This window comes from Phalacrocorax aristotelis, chromosome 25 (genome assembly GCF_949628215.1).
Source record: "Phalacrocorax aristotelis chromosome 25, bGulAri2.1, whole genome shotgun sequence".
Lineage (NCBI taxonomy): Eukaryota > Metazoa > Chordata > Aves > Suliformes > Phalacrocoracidae > Phalacrocorax > Phalacrocorax aristotelis.
In genome coordinates this window covers 821,686-834,033 of record NC_134300.1, presented here as the reverse complement: position 1 = coordinate 834,033, position 12,348 = coordinate 821,686, and the positions used below count along the sequence as shown (strand labels likewise).

Here is a 12,348-nt window from a genome sequence, read left to right as displayed (position 1 = left end):
AGCTGAACCAGGCTGGCTTACCCAGGCACACAGACAGCGCCTGGTCCTGGTCACGTCACCCGGGACATGCCTGATCCCGTGGACAAACGTGCACGCATCCATCGCTGCGGGGATGCCCTCGGCATCTCTCCGCAGGGGTGGCCCAGGGGGCCAGAGAGCAGCCAGCTCCCAGCCACCCTTCCGCCTGCCCAAGAGCATCAAACACGGGGGCTCGGAGTTTCCCTCCATAGGGTTAAACCACTCTGTTAGTGCTCCCTCTCCAGGTGGAGCAGCACTTCATGACTCATTTTTTCCTTTTCTGGCATATCATATACAGCTGTGGGGCAATTCAATTGATCAAAGTTCTTCCTAACCTCCAGCACTGCCCTGACACAGTCCTGCACCTCTGCCTGCCACGTGGGGCCAAGCCATGGGGCGCCCAGGCCAGCTGCCACTGGGGAAGGGGCAGATGGGGCTGGGCAGCCCCCAGTTACGACTCATGGGGTAAACAGGCAGCCCCAGAAGGAAGCTCCTGGCACTGTCCCTCTGCCTCATGGGTCTCCCACCCCCAGCTATGACTAACGTGTCAGCAGGCTGCTACACCCAGGCTAATAAGCCCCAGTTTTGGGGGGAGATTAATAGGTCAGCCCCTGCTGCCCCACGATGAGAAGCTGCCTCCTGGCCCACTGCCAGCCACCCAGGATGCCCCATATGCCCTTTCCCTCCCCATTTCATAGTATGGCTCTGCCTGCCCCCCACCTGGCCAGAGCCCTGCAGCTGGCTTGGGTCCCTGCAATCCCCACAGCTCCTGGGAGCAAAAACACTGCGGAGGCTGCTGGAGCTCATCCCTATCAACACCAGCTGATAAGAACTTCCTGCCGAGCAGGAAAAGTGAGACCCAGGGGAAGGGTAACGCCTCAGCATGGGAGATGCTGGGTAGCCCCACCAAATCCTCTCAAAGCTATTTCTTGCTGCTGCTCCCAGCACACAGGGGTTTCCTCATGGTCTCATGGTGTTCACAGACCTGCCCCGCAGCTAGTGGAGAAGCCTGGGGGGTGAATTTTGTCCCTTAGCCAGGCCAGTAGGGATGGGGACCCTGGGAACACAGAGCTGGGGCTGAGCTGCTTTTATGGGGATTGCGACTCCAAAAACATCGGTGCCACAGCAGGAGCCAGGTGCCCAGAGCATCGATGCAGCATTGCAGCAGCAGCTCAGGCTCCAGCGTCCTGCCAGGCAGCTGGACGCCAGGCCTGAGCACGGGGAGACCCAGCCCTTGCTGGTGGTCACTGCTTCCAGAGCAGCTGCTGGGGCATCCTGTCCTCCCAGCCCCAGCAACCACCAGCCAGGGTGCACCCCAAAAATGAGCTAAGGCTTTGCACAAGAATCGATGAGCCAAGCCCAACAACTTGGAGGATTCACCTGCTCTCAATTTAACCTAGAGCTAGTCGGTCCTTCAGAGCAGAGCCCAGGGCCAAGGACGTGTGTCCCAGGACGATTCAGCATCCAGACATCAGCTTTTATTACCAGGGCTGGTAAAACGTTAAAAGAAGTTGGTAAGTAAGATGCTGGAAAAGAGAGGCGTGGAGGAGCAGTCGTGCCCCCCAGCACAAGGATGCTGGAAGCACGATGCTGGGAGCGGGGCTCGCTGTCGCTGTGATCCTGGAGAAATATTTCCCTCTTGTGGACAAACGCAAACAGCCTCTGGGCAGGAGCGGGATGTTTATACCCCTCTGCAGAGCCAGCTCTCCCCAGGACTCGAGCACCGCCCCCCCCCGCGGTGCTGAAGGGTCCCAGGGCTCCTGCTCCCAAGACAGTGTCCCGGTGGCACCGTGGTGCAGAACATGCCAGCTTCCCAGGGTGTCTGTCATGCACTTAGGCACCACCCCGGGTGCTGCTGGAGCCGGTGCTGGGCTGTGCTGAGCCCACGCAGCGTTGCTGCTGTCAGTCTTGATAGCATCCCTGGGCCACATCCCGCCTGCCTCGACCTGGCTGACCTCGACCAGCCCAGCACCCTGCCTGCAATCATGACCTCCCTGTCCTACTCCCCCGCTCAGCACACCCTCCAAGCTCCCTCCTTCCTTCCTGGGTGTGCCCGCACTCAGCACCCACTCCTGGCCCCATGCCCGCTTGCTCAAGCTGCCCTGGCTCCGCAGTGGGTGCTGAGCCCCTGGTGCACCCTGAACCCCCTTGTTGCAGCGTGGACCGCTCTGCCCCATCCCCGCAGGAGACAGCACACCCCAGTGCAGGGCTGCTGCAGCCTGGCCACCATCCCTCTCCCTGCAAAGCCCCAGCAGAAGCTTGCAGATACCCTGAACCCATCCAGAGCTGGCTCATGCTCTGAGCCCACCATGCTGCGATGCTCCTGGAGCTGCTTCTGCCTCCAGCCCCCACCTTGGGGAACACCCTGCACTGGGTGAGATGTGATCCACACAGCCCAGCACTGGGGTGTGAGTGGCTCCAGCTTGGCAGGAAAAGCATGGAAAAACTGAAGCTTGGTCACCAAGGCAGGTGTCCAGGCACTTCACCACCACTCCTGCTCCAGGACCCAGAGCATCTGCAATGCAAGGTAAATCCTGAGCTGCCTGCTGGTCCCTAAACCTGCCCACAAAGGCAGTGGGAGAGCACCCAGGCTCGGCTCACACCTCTGCCAGGCAGCACGTGCTTGAAACTGGGAGCAGACTGGTGCTTGGAGCACAGGCCCGGCAGGATAGGCCCTGCTGCAAGTTGCAGGGGGGTGGAGCGCAGAGAGCGGCCGCCCCACAGAGCTCCAGGTGCTCTGCACTGCTCTTGGGACTCCTGCGGGCTCCGTGCCTGGGCAGGACCCAGCCTCAGTGCCTGGGAGCAGGGGAGGGACCTGGACGTTTCTCTTCTGGCCGCAGACAGAGAGGCAGCATCAGCATTTAATATCAAAGCAGCAGAAAACAGCGTTCACAGCCTGTGGGATCTCCACCTGGAGGGGTGCTGGAGCCCCCGGCCCTCCTGCGCACGCACAGCACTCCCTGGCCCAGCTCACTCCTCCAGCTTGCCTGAGCGCTCAGCTCCGTCATGGTGAAGACAGTGGTGAGCCACCTCCTCTGCGCTTCCAGCTCCAAGCCCACAGGCAGCACAGGGCTGCTCTCCTGGCTCGCTCGGTCCGGCCCCTGGCCAGCCACGGGCACCCCAGCCCTGTCACTGCCGCTGCCAGAGGTAGGTCTGGATGGAGCTGGCCGGAGCCACGGCTGTGATGAGGCCAACCGTATCAGCCAGCCCGAAGGTGACATTCTGCGGGGACCTGGAGGGTGAGGAGCAGCGGGGTCAGCCCTGCAGCAGCTCCGGAGCACCAGTAGTGCACAAGGCCCAGCAGGACAGGGTCTCATGCTTGTGGGCCGGGCTGCAACACTCACCGGTTCAGAACCACCACCACCACGGCACCGTCAGGGCGCAGGAAAGCCGTGTACTCCAGGTCCATCTTCTTGGACTCTTTGGAAGCGACGAGCCCCACACGCTGCGAGCCCTCAGGGATGAACTTACTGCGCATGAGCACAAACAAGAAGCAACCCCATGAAGCGAGTCAGACCCCAGAAGAGCTCCTCTCCTGACAAACCTGCCCTGCTCCCCTCTTGACGAGGCACTACTAAAACCATGGAGCTGGAGCCCAGACAGTTGAGAGCATGATGGGGGACCCTAACCCACCTGAAATGCCCCAGGTGGTAGAACATGGGCTGCTTGTAGAAGATGCCTTCACTGGTGTCCACGATGACAGGGCTGTCCACATAGTTCTTGACCCAGTTGGGGCCCCCCTCCAGGTCCAGGGCCAGGTTCCAGTCGGTCCAGCCGACCACAAAGTGGTTCAGGTTCTGCAACAGGTCAGCCCACACGTCTGCCCAAGGAGTGGGGTGCCCACGGGAGAGGGAGTGCACCAGCAGCCCTCTCCGGGAGTCACTGCGCAGGGTGACATGGGGGCCTCACCGTCAGGATGCTGTGGCTGTACTGGTTTCCCCGCTCCCAGCAGCCCAGGATCACGTCCCTCTCCCAGAAGTGGGCCCCGATGCACGCCTCTGTGGCCAGGATGAAGTAGTCAGGGAAGAGCTCATGAGTGGGCACCACTGTGTCCTGTATGGGACCGATGAAGTCCAGGTACCAGTGGATGCCGATACCATGGACGTAGCGAGCTGCCTCTTCATCCTCCAGAACCTAGCAGGGAGAAAAAAAATCAGGCACCACTGGGTTCTGTGGGGCAGAGCCACCGCCTCAGCCCAGGATGTGGCGCTGAGTCCTCTGCCGGGACGTGCTGCACCAGAGGGGCTGCGGCTCTGCCCCAGCTCGCCCTGCTGGCGCACTCACCACTTTGGCCCAGTGTGGGAGGTGGAGCCGGTTGTCATCCAGGATGATGAGCTGGATGTGCTGGTGGGAGCTGTTGGCCAGCGCGGGGCCCAGGTCTCGCGCGATGAAGTCCCGCTGCTGCTCAGCTGTGAAGCCCAGGCACTGAAAGGGGTAGTTGTTGATCAGCCCGGCTGAGGGCTCGTTCTCCGCCGTCACTGCCCAGAAGGTCAGGTTGTGCTTGGCGTACTCATCCAGGAACCTGGGCACACGGGAGAGGGGTGAGCCATGGGGTCTCCTCAATGCCACTGCTAAGGATCCCCTGGACATCCCCCCATCCTCTCACCCCTGGCACTACTTACCGTACGAAGTAATTCGCCCAGGTCTTGTGGTACTTGTCCCCTGCCTGCCCCTTCAGTGTGCCCTTCCCCACAAAGGATTCGCTGGTCTTCATCCAGGTTGGGGAGGTCCAGGGGCTGGCGTACAGCGACAGCGGCCGCTTGCTCATGGCCAAAGCTCGATGCAGGAGGGGGATCTGCAGGAGGGGACAGAGGGACCACCTGAGCTGAGCCCATGTACCCCCCACCACCACCTTCCCCCCCCCCCCGGCTCCCTCCCACCATTCACCTTCAGCTTCACGTCCTCGTCTCGCAGGCTGAAGTGGGTGAGCTCATAGTCAAAGGGAACATCGTCGTAGGTGTAGGCATGGAGGGAGAAGTCGCAGCTGGCCATAGGGAGCCGGACAAGGTTGTACTCCAGCCCTGTCAAGCACAGTGGGGTGGGATGGGCAGAGGTGGGCAAGGAGACAGGAGAACTTCAAGCCCTGCCAGCTCCTAGGCAGAGGCCCATGTGGTCTCCATCACCAACCCTCCCACCTCCCCTGATGTTCTCACCTTCCTCAGAAAAGTATGAGCGCAGCAGGTGATCCTGGGCTGTTTCTGGCAGGGAAAGGATGTTTATAGCAGCTGCGTCGGTCATGGAGCCACCAAAACCCTTCACCTTCTGGTACCGCTGCGTCATGTCTACAGTCAGGACAAGATCTGTACGGAGAGAAGGCGGTGTGACAGCAGGTTGCAGGCAGGGTCCAGCCTGTCTCTGCCGGCCACAGCAAGTACCTGGGGCGTGGAGGACGCGCTGGAAGCTCCCCTCGCTGCGCTCCAGCCGCTTGCCGGCCTTGCTGCTCTCGTACTTGACGTAGGTGCCCGGGGCTGGCAGGACCACGGGGTCCAGCGTGTCACAGTACGTAGCGTTGCAGACGCACACCATGGCATCACGGCCAAAGTACTTGGGGCTGCAGGGCTGGGCGCCTGGGGGGCACGGGCAGGGTGGGGGCAGCTGCCGGCACGGGGGCGGGTCCCTGCCAGAGCTCTCCCATCCCAGGGTGGGGGACAGGTGGGCTTGCCCAGGGGTGCTGCCTCTGCCCCTGTGCTCTGCACCCCGTCACCTCCCCGGGCACCCCGGGTCCGGCGCTGCCCCCGGCCCCTCGGGCACCCCCACCCCACTGCCGCCGCCCCCGCGCTCACCTGCGGCCCGGTGCGCGGCCAGCAGCAGCAGCAGCAGCCAGCCCAGGGCGCCGGTCGCCCCCATGGCCTCGCTGTGGCCCCCGGCGGGGCCCGGGGCGCAGGGCCTGCAAGCAGCGACACCGTCGAAGCCTCCCGTCCCGGTGGCACCCCGAGCCGGTTCCGACCGCGCTGCCTGCCCGGCCTACCCCGCAGCCCCGGGGCTGCTGCCGGCCTCGCCTTTAAGGGCTCCCGTGCTTCCCGTCCCGCCCACGCCCGGGGCGCCGGTGCAAGAGCGGCACCGGCACTGGGCGGGCCGGGCCCGCTCCCGCCGTCTTGCTCAACCGGGGCCCGGCCCTACCCCCAGCGACGGTAACGGCGCCGCAGACCCGGGGGAGCCGCCCTGCCGGCGGGGCCGCTCGCCCCCTACCCGGCGGGACCCCGCGAGGCGCAGGCGGGCACCGGGCGCCGTCCCGCTGGGGCAACGCGCTGCGTGCTCGCCCCCACCGGCCGCCCCCCGCCCCGTGCGGACCCGCCACCGGGGACCCGGGCGCCCGGTGCCCCACCCCGCCGCTCACGTGACCGGTCAGCTGACCCGCCCGCCCCGCCCCTTCCCCTCGGCGCCACCGGCCGCAGGGCCCCGGGCGGGCGGCGACCACCTTTATTCGGTCTCTAGCGAGGGGCAGCGCGGCTGCGAGCGCCGCGGGACCGGCCCCGCAGCGCGTCCCCGGGCGCAGCCGGGCGAGGGAGCGGGCACGGCCAGCGCGAGGGACCGGGGACCGGGCACGGCCGGTGCGGGCCGGGACGGAGGGGCTGGGCAAGGGGCGGGCGCAGCGGGCGCGGGCGACAGGCACGGCCGGTGAGGGGGGAGACGGGGGACAGGCACGGTGGGTTGGGGGACGACAGGCACGGCCGGTGCGGGGCAGGGGGGGACACAGGGGACAGGCACGGCCGGTGCGGGGGACAGGCGTGGCCGCCCCCGGGTACAGGCACGGCTGGCACAGGGGACAGGGCGGGGGACAGGCACAGCCAGCGCAAGGGGGACAGGGCAGGGGACAGGCACGGCCATCCCAGGGCAGAGGCATGGCTGGCACAGGGACAGGCACAGGCTGCACAGGGGACAGGGCAGGGGACAGGCGTGGCCACCTCAGCCCCCCAGCAGACACCCCAGGGGACCAGCCCCTTGCCCTGGCCCTGCCTGGGGAAGGGGCTCTGAAGAGGCCCCAGGGCAGCAGCGCATGGCCCAGCCCCGCAGGGCAGCAGCAATGTCTGAGGGCCATGGCCTGGACTGGGACGCCCATCTCTGCACCAGGACGCTGGGAGAGTCCCCGCAGAGGCTGCGCTGTGGCTGGGGGAGCACAGTCAGAGGACGCTCTCCTTGCAGGTCCCACTGAGGCTCCGCGGGCGGCTGCGCTCCAGCCGGCGGGCAGACAGGAGCCGGCGCAGGGATGACGTCGAGCTCAGGTCCCCGCAGCTCTGCAGGTGGATGCCTTCATGGGACCGCTCTGCTCCTGGCCAGGCACTCCAGGGAACCTGCAACCCCACAGGGACAGGCTGCAGCTGCGCAGCTGGCACCCCTGCCCACAGCACCCCACGCTCACCTCCCCACGGGATGGCCTGTGCTCTAGGGCCAGCCAGGCAGACATGCAGGACAGGACAGCAGGGGTGGCGAGGGATGGCGGAACTGTTTGTCACGCGCATATGCTGTCATTAAGGAGGGGTTCCTGTCAGGGCCTCCTGGGCTGTGCAAGGTCTCCAGCATCCCGTAAACCGAGGCTGGGATATCCCAGCGACTGCCTCCGGGCTGTGGTGACTCAGGGCCAAAGCCAAAGCCATTGCGACACAAATGATTTTCCTACTCGGAGCTATGGTGGGGGCCAAGAGAAAGGGGCTGTTATGCCAAGAAGGGCTGGGCAAGGACAGTGCTGAAGGAAGGAGGTTCTGCCTGCAGCCCCTGCCTACAGCTGGGGTGCCCACACCATGGGGTGCATGGCAGGGGAACGGAGACCCCAGAAGGGCTAACGTGAAGGTGCTGGTGGGGACCAGAGGGTGGGAGAGGGTGTGGATGGGTCTCCCTGGGAAAGGGGAGCTGCCCCGTCCCCTTGGGCATGGTGGCTGCCAAAGCTCACCTGCTTGTGACCCTGGGAGCTGTGCCCAGGCACCTCCACACCAGCTGCTGGGCTGCGCTTGGGTCTCTGCAGGAACCTGGCCACTAGCCCACGGGTGCCCCGGCAGACCTTCAGGTCCCCCAGGGAGCGGGTCGTCGTCTTTGACAGCTGCTGCGTCACCTTCTTGGAGGGCAGCAGCTTGCTCTTCCCTGCCGAGCCAGCCCGGAGCAGCAAGGGGGAGTCACAGTGCGAACGGCGGAGCAGGCAGGCCTCTGAGCACAGCCCTGTGGGGATGCTGCTATCAGATGCCAGGACGCTGCTCCCAGTGGGACCTGTCCTGCGGCCTCTGGGGGTCCCATCTCCCCATCTGGTGGGAAGGGTACCCACCACAGGTCTCCAGTGTCCCAGCCCCAATGGGGTGAGTCCAATCCCCAAAGGGCTGCAGAAGCATTCCCCACACCCTCCCCACTTCTCTGTATATCCCTGTACAACCCAGCTCCCTGACCTGTATCCGCAGAGGAATTGGACATGGTGTCGTCCAGTGCTTTGGTATAAAGTACTTCCCTGAAATCTGCTGGGAACAGAAAGAGCATGCTGAGGCTTTGGCAGCGCCCCCAGCACCAGTCCCAGCAGCACAACCCACCCAGTACCCACCTCCTCCCAGCCCAGCAGCCCCCACCTGTACCCCCCAATTCCCGTGGGACAGCTGCCCACCTCAGACCCGCTCTAATCCTGCCAGGCCATGGAGAAATACATCCAAGACCCGTGGCACATCCCAGCTGCACCGGTCAGACACAGCCATATGCACATCCCCGACATGCAGCCATTGCCACCTACCAGCATCACCGGCTGTTAGGACACCGGGGTCACTGTGTGACCTCATGAGCAGGCGCTGGCTCAGCCCCGGGGCTGGGGATGAGGGGCAGGAGGTCTCGCTGTTGCGTCGTGGGTGGCAGAGGCGCCCAGCGCCGGGCCCTGTGGGGCAGCCACCCCCACGGCCCTGCAGTGAGCCCTTCTCCTTGAGCCGCACCTCGGGGAAGCAGGGGCCAATGCAGCGGGCCAGCCCCTCCAGGCGATTGCAGCTGTGGGTCACGGCTCCCCCCACCAAGATGCCGTTGTGGCTGGGCTCTGCTGTGGAGCAGGAGTAGGAGCGCTCCCCCCGCACCCGGGGCTGTGGCACCTCCTCGAAGGGCCCCTGCAAGCCCAGCGTGGGGCTGCGCGCGTGGTGGCTGCACTGCACGCAGTCCACGCTCAGGCAGTAGTCCGCGCGGCTGCGCTGGATGGAGCGGAAGAGGACGTAGTCCACGGAGCGCATGGAGCCCTGCAGCTCCAGCAGGCACGAGTCCTCCGAGGGGCTGCTGTCCCCGGGGATGTCCATGATCTCAGACATGATCAGGGACCCGCTGTCCATAGACACTGCAAGCAGCAGAGTGGGCGTGGGTGAAGAGCTGGTCCCCCCGCGGCCCCTCTCCCGTCCTGCTGATGCTCCCAGCCTGAGGTGCGCCTATGGCGCATGCTCACCTTCTCCGCTGAGCACGATGGAGGGGACACGGTCGCAGGTGCAGGCGTGCGAGCCGTCCGTCAGCTGCGAGTCAAACAGGGTGGCCTGTGGGACGGTGCAGTCAGGGCATGGGCAGAGCAGGAGCCCAGCCCTGCCTGGCCATCCCCTGCCCGCAGACCCGCCGTCTCCCACCTGGCTGTCGCCTCGCAGCCCCATCACTGTCTCATAGGAAGGGGGGAAGTCAGTTGGGTAGAGGGGCACAGGGCTGTCCATGGAGCCATTGTAGGTGATGCTGCGGAAGCAAGAGCAGAAAAGCCGTGTTGGGTGGGTTGAAGCCTGCCTGGGGGCAATGGGCCCCCCACTCCTGCACCACGGTGGCCCCGCTCCCAGCAGGGTACCTCTGCGCATCAGTCTCAGAACTGCAGGTGTACTCGGGCGGGTAGTAGGGGGGTGGCGGCACTGGGGGCACGAACTCCTCAAAGTCCATCATGCTCTGCAGAAAGGTGTTGGGGGGGGACGTGCATTCCAGTGTCACAGAGCTTGAGCGCTGAGGGACCAGCTGCAGGGAGAGGAGGGAGAGCTGGGACCCCCTGCTCAGAGATCCAGCAAGGGACGTGTGTCCTGGGACTTAATCTGCATCCAGCTGGGGCCAGGACCTGCTCTGGCATCCTGGGCCCCCCCCAGCCTGTGAGAGCTGGTCCTCTGCCCTGTCTGCTCCTGGGCCAGGGCTGGGACTCACCACATGGACGATGTCAAGGGACAAGATCTGGATGCAGCACACAACAGCAGAGAGCGTGCAGATGATGGTGGAGAAGATAGTCAAGCCGCAGACGCTGAAGAGGAGATCCTGGGGAGGAGCAGGGTGAGCTGCAGATGCCCACAGAGCATGGCGGGGTGGATGGCCCCTTCCCAGGGAGCCCCCGGCCCCCCCTGATCCCCAACCTTCAGCGCCACACGGATGCTCCAGCAGTCAGGGTTAGGGAACATGGTCAGCATCTCGCTCTGCTGGCTGCAGGAGACGGGCAGAGGCTCTGAGTGGGCCTGGCAGCAGACACATGAGTCCCTCTCCTGGGGACAAGGAACACCATGAGGGACCTCCAGATGCCATGCTCTCCCCTGAGAGCCACCCATGCCTCCCGCCACCAGCCCCCTGCTCCACAGCTCCCCATGTCCCTAGAGCCCTGCAGCCAGGGACGAGGTGCATTGAGCTGCCTGGGCATGCGGGAGCACTGCAGCCGCCCCCAGCCAGCCTCACCCTCTCACAGGCCTCCAGGGACTTCACCAGCTGTGCGTTCTGGCAGGACAGGATGGACCCGGCAAGGCTCAGCATGACGCCCAGCACCGACAGCAATGTGAAGAAGGTGATCTGCAGCAGGGAGGAGAGGGGTTGCCAGCCGGGCAGGGTTGCAGAGCAGGGAGCCAACACATGTGGCTGCACATCTGGGGGTATGTGGGGCTGCATGGTCCCCCCACGCTGCCTTCCCCAGCCTGGACCCCCTTCCAACACCTACCACCAGGGTGAGTGGCCGCTTCCAGGAGACGATGCCGACGAGCCCAGACAGAGCCAGCTACAGAAGCACAAGCCCAGGAATGAGGACGGGGAGGGGGTCTCTGCCAGGCAGTGGGGCCCTGAGCAGCCCCTGCGCTTGGTCAGAGCTCCCCCCGAGCCCTGCAGCCTGGAGCCAGCCCAGGAGCCTCAGGGCCGTAGGGGCAGCCTCAGCTCCACAAGCCTGGAGAAAACTGCTGATTCAGGGCACTGGGAGAGCCTGGGGACTGCAGGCAGCTCCATGCCAGGCAGTGAACCTGGGCTGGCATCTGTGCCATGGGGTTCCTGCAGGGGACCCCAGGCCTGCCAGAATCCTGCCCTCACCCCATGTACACGGCAGGCAAAGCATCCTGCCGCTTGGCTCGGGAGCAGGGCAGGGCTGCCCCGGTCCCCCCGCCCTGTCACCACTGCAGCACCCCACGCAACCCTCCCTGCCTGCGGCTGCACAAACCTGCTCAGGGTTTGTCACCTCAATGCACACTCCAGATAACCGCCCCCCACCGCTCCGGGGGTCCCCATCCCTCACACAGTCACCCTGAGGGGAACCCCCAGGATTCTCCCACAATGCACACCACGGCAGCCACGGGCAGATGGTGGGGGAGCAGTGGGGCTACACTCTCCTGGGACTGGCAGCAAATTCAGCATCCAGGGAGCTGTATGGACCCAGCAGAGCAGTTCTGTGCCAGACCCCTCCACCTGCTCCCCCGGCCCCAGACTCACCGAGAAGCCTGCCCAAGACGGGCAGGAGTGCCGGATCTTGGCAGAGGGCGTGATGGTGGCTGCCACCAGGCTGAAGGTGACAATCAGGACACCCAGGATCACTTGGATGAAGCCCAGCACCAGCAGGATCTGCAGCCAGGTCCGCCGGACACGAAGGTGGGTGAGGCTGCGAGATGTGCGGCCGGTCAGCGAGCGGCTGGAGTCGCTGGGGGGAGGGCATGGCTGCCCCGGGCGGCGAGCAGGGGCGGCCGGCCCCAGGGCCCCGGGGCAGCCGGTGGCACCGCGCCAGGACGGGGCCGGCCCGGGGGAAGCAGGAACGGATGCTCTGCGGGAACGGGCCGGGCTCCACCTTCCACCTCCCAGAGGATGCTGACGGCGGCTCTTCCCTGTCCCCTGGGATGGGTGCTTCGGGCAGCGCCCGCCGCCACACGGGACCCGGGGTCCCCAGAAGCTCCGCGGGGTGTCCTGGGAACAGAACCGGCCTCACCGGTACCTTCGCATCCCGGCCAGAGAGCTGGCCTAGGGCTCCCGGCCGGAGGCCGAGCGTGGCCCCGGAGCTTGCTCCTTTCTCGCCGTCCCTCGAGCGCCGGGCCCCCGCCGGGGGGGTCATGCCGCCCTGCCGAGGCCGAGAAACCGCCGCCCGGGACGCGGCGCCCGAGCCAGGCCGCCGTGTCCCCGGGGCAGCGCCGGCAGTCG

The 12,348-nt window shown here is 65.7% G+C and overlaps 2 protein-coding genes across 2 annotated transcripts; both read right to left on the bottom strand.

Annotated features, from left to right (window-relative positions):
• Window positions 1–2,861: 2,861 nt before the first annotated feature.
• Window positions 2,862–5,999, bottom strand: GBA1 (glucosylceramidase beta 1). The gene is made up of 10 exons (XM_075075218.1): window positions 5,802–5,999; window positions 5,394–5,585; window positions 5,172–5,318; window positions 4,906–5,039; window positions 4,641–4,813; window positions 4,303–4,540; window positions 3,928–4,152; window positions 3,652–3,815; window positions 3,363–3,488; window positions 2,862–3,250 (listed from the first exon to the last, which is right to left on the bottom strand). The coding sequence occupies exons 1-10, from the start codon at window positions 5,863–5,865 to the stop codon at window positions 3,148–3,150; spliced, it is 1,566 nt and encodes a 521-aa protein (XP_074931319.1). The 5' UTR covers window positions 5,866–5,999; the 3' UTR covers window positions 2,862–3,147.
• A 424-nt stretch (window positions 6,000–6,423) lies between these two features.
• ENTREP3 (endosomal transmembrane epsin interactor 3) lies at window positions 6,424–12,262 on the bottom strand. Its single transcript, XM_075074815.1, has 13 exons — window positions 12,226–12,262; window positions 11,653–12,134; window positions 10,898–10,954; window positions 10,642–10,752; window positions 10,329–10,454; window positions 10,126–10,233; window positions 9,785–9,945; window positions 9,579–9,678; window positions 9,407–9,491; window positions 8,723–9,301; window positions 8,391–8,459; window positions 7,907–8,169; window positions 6,424–7,310 (listed from the first exon to the last, which is right to left on the bottom strand). Exons 1-13 carry the CDS (start codon window positions 12,260–12,262, stop codon window positions 7,140–7,142), a joined length of 2,349 nt encoding a protein of 782 aa, XP_074930916.1. The 3' UTR covers window positions 6,424–7,139.
• Window positions 12,263–12,348: the final 86 nt, after the last annotated feature.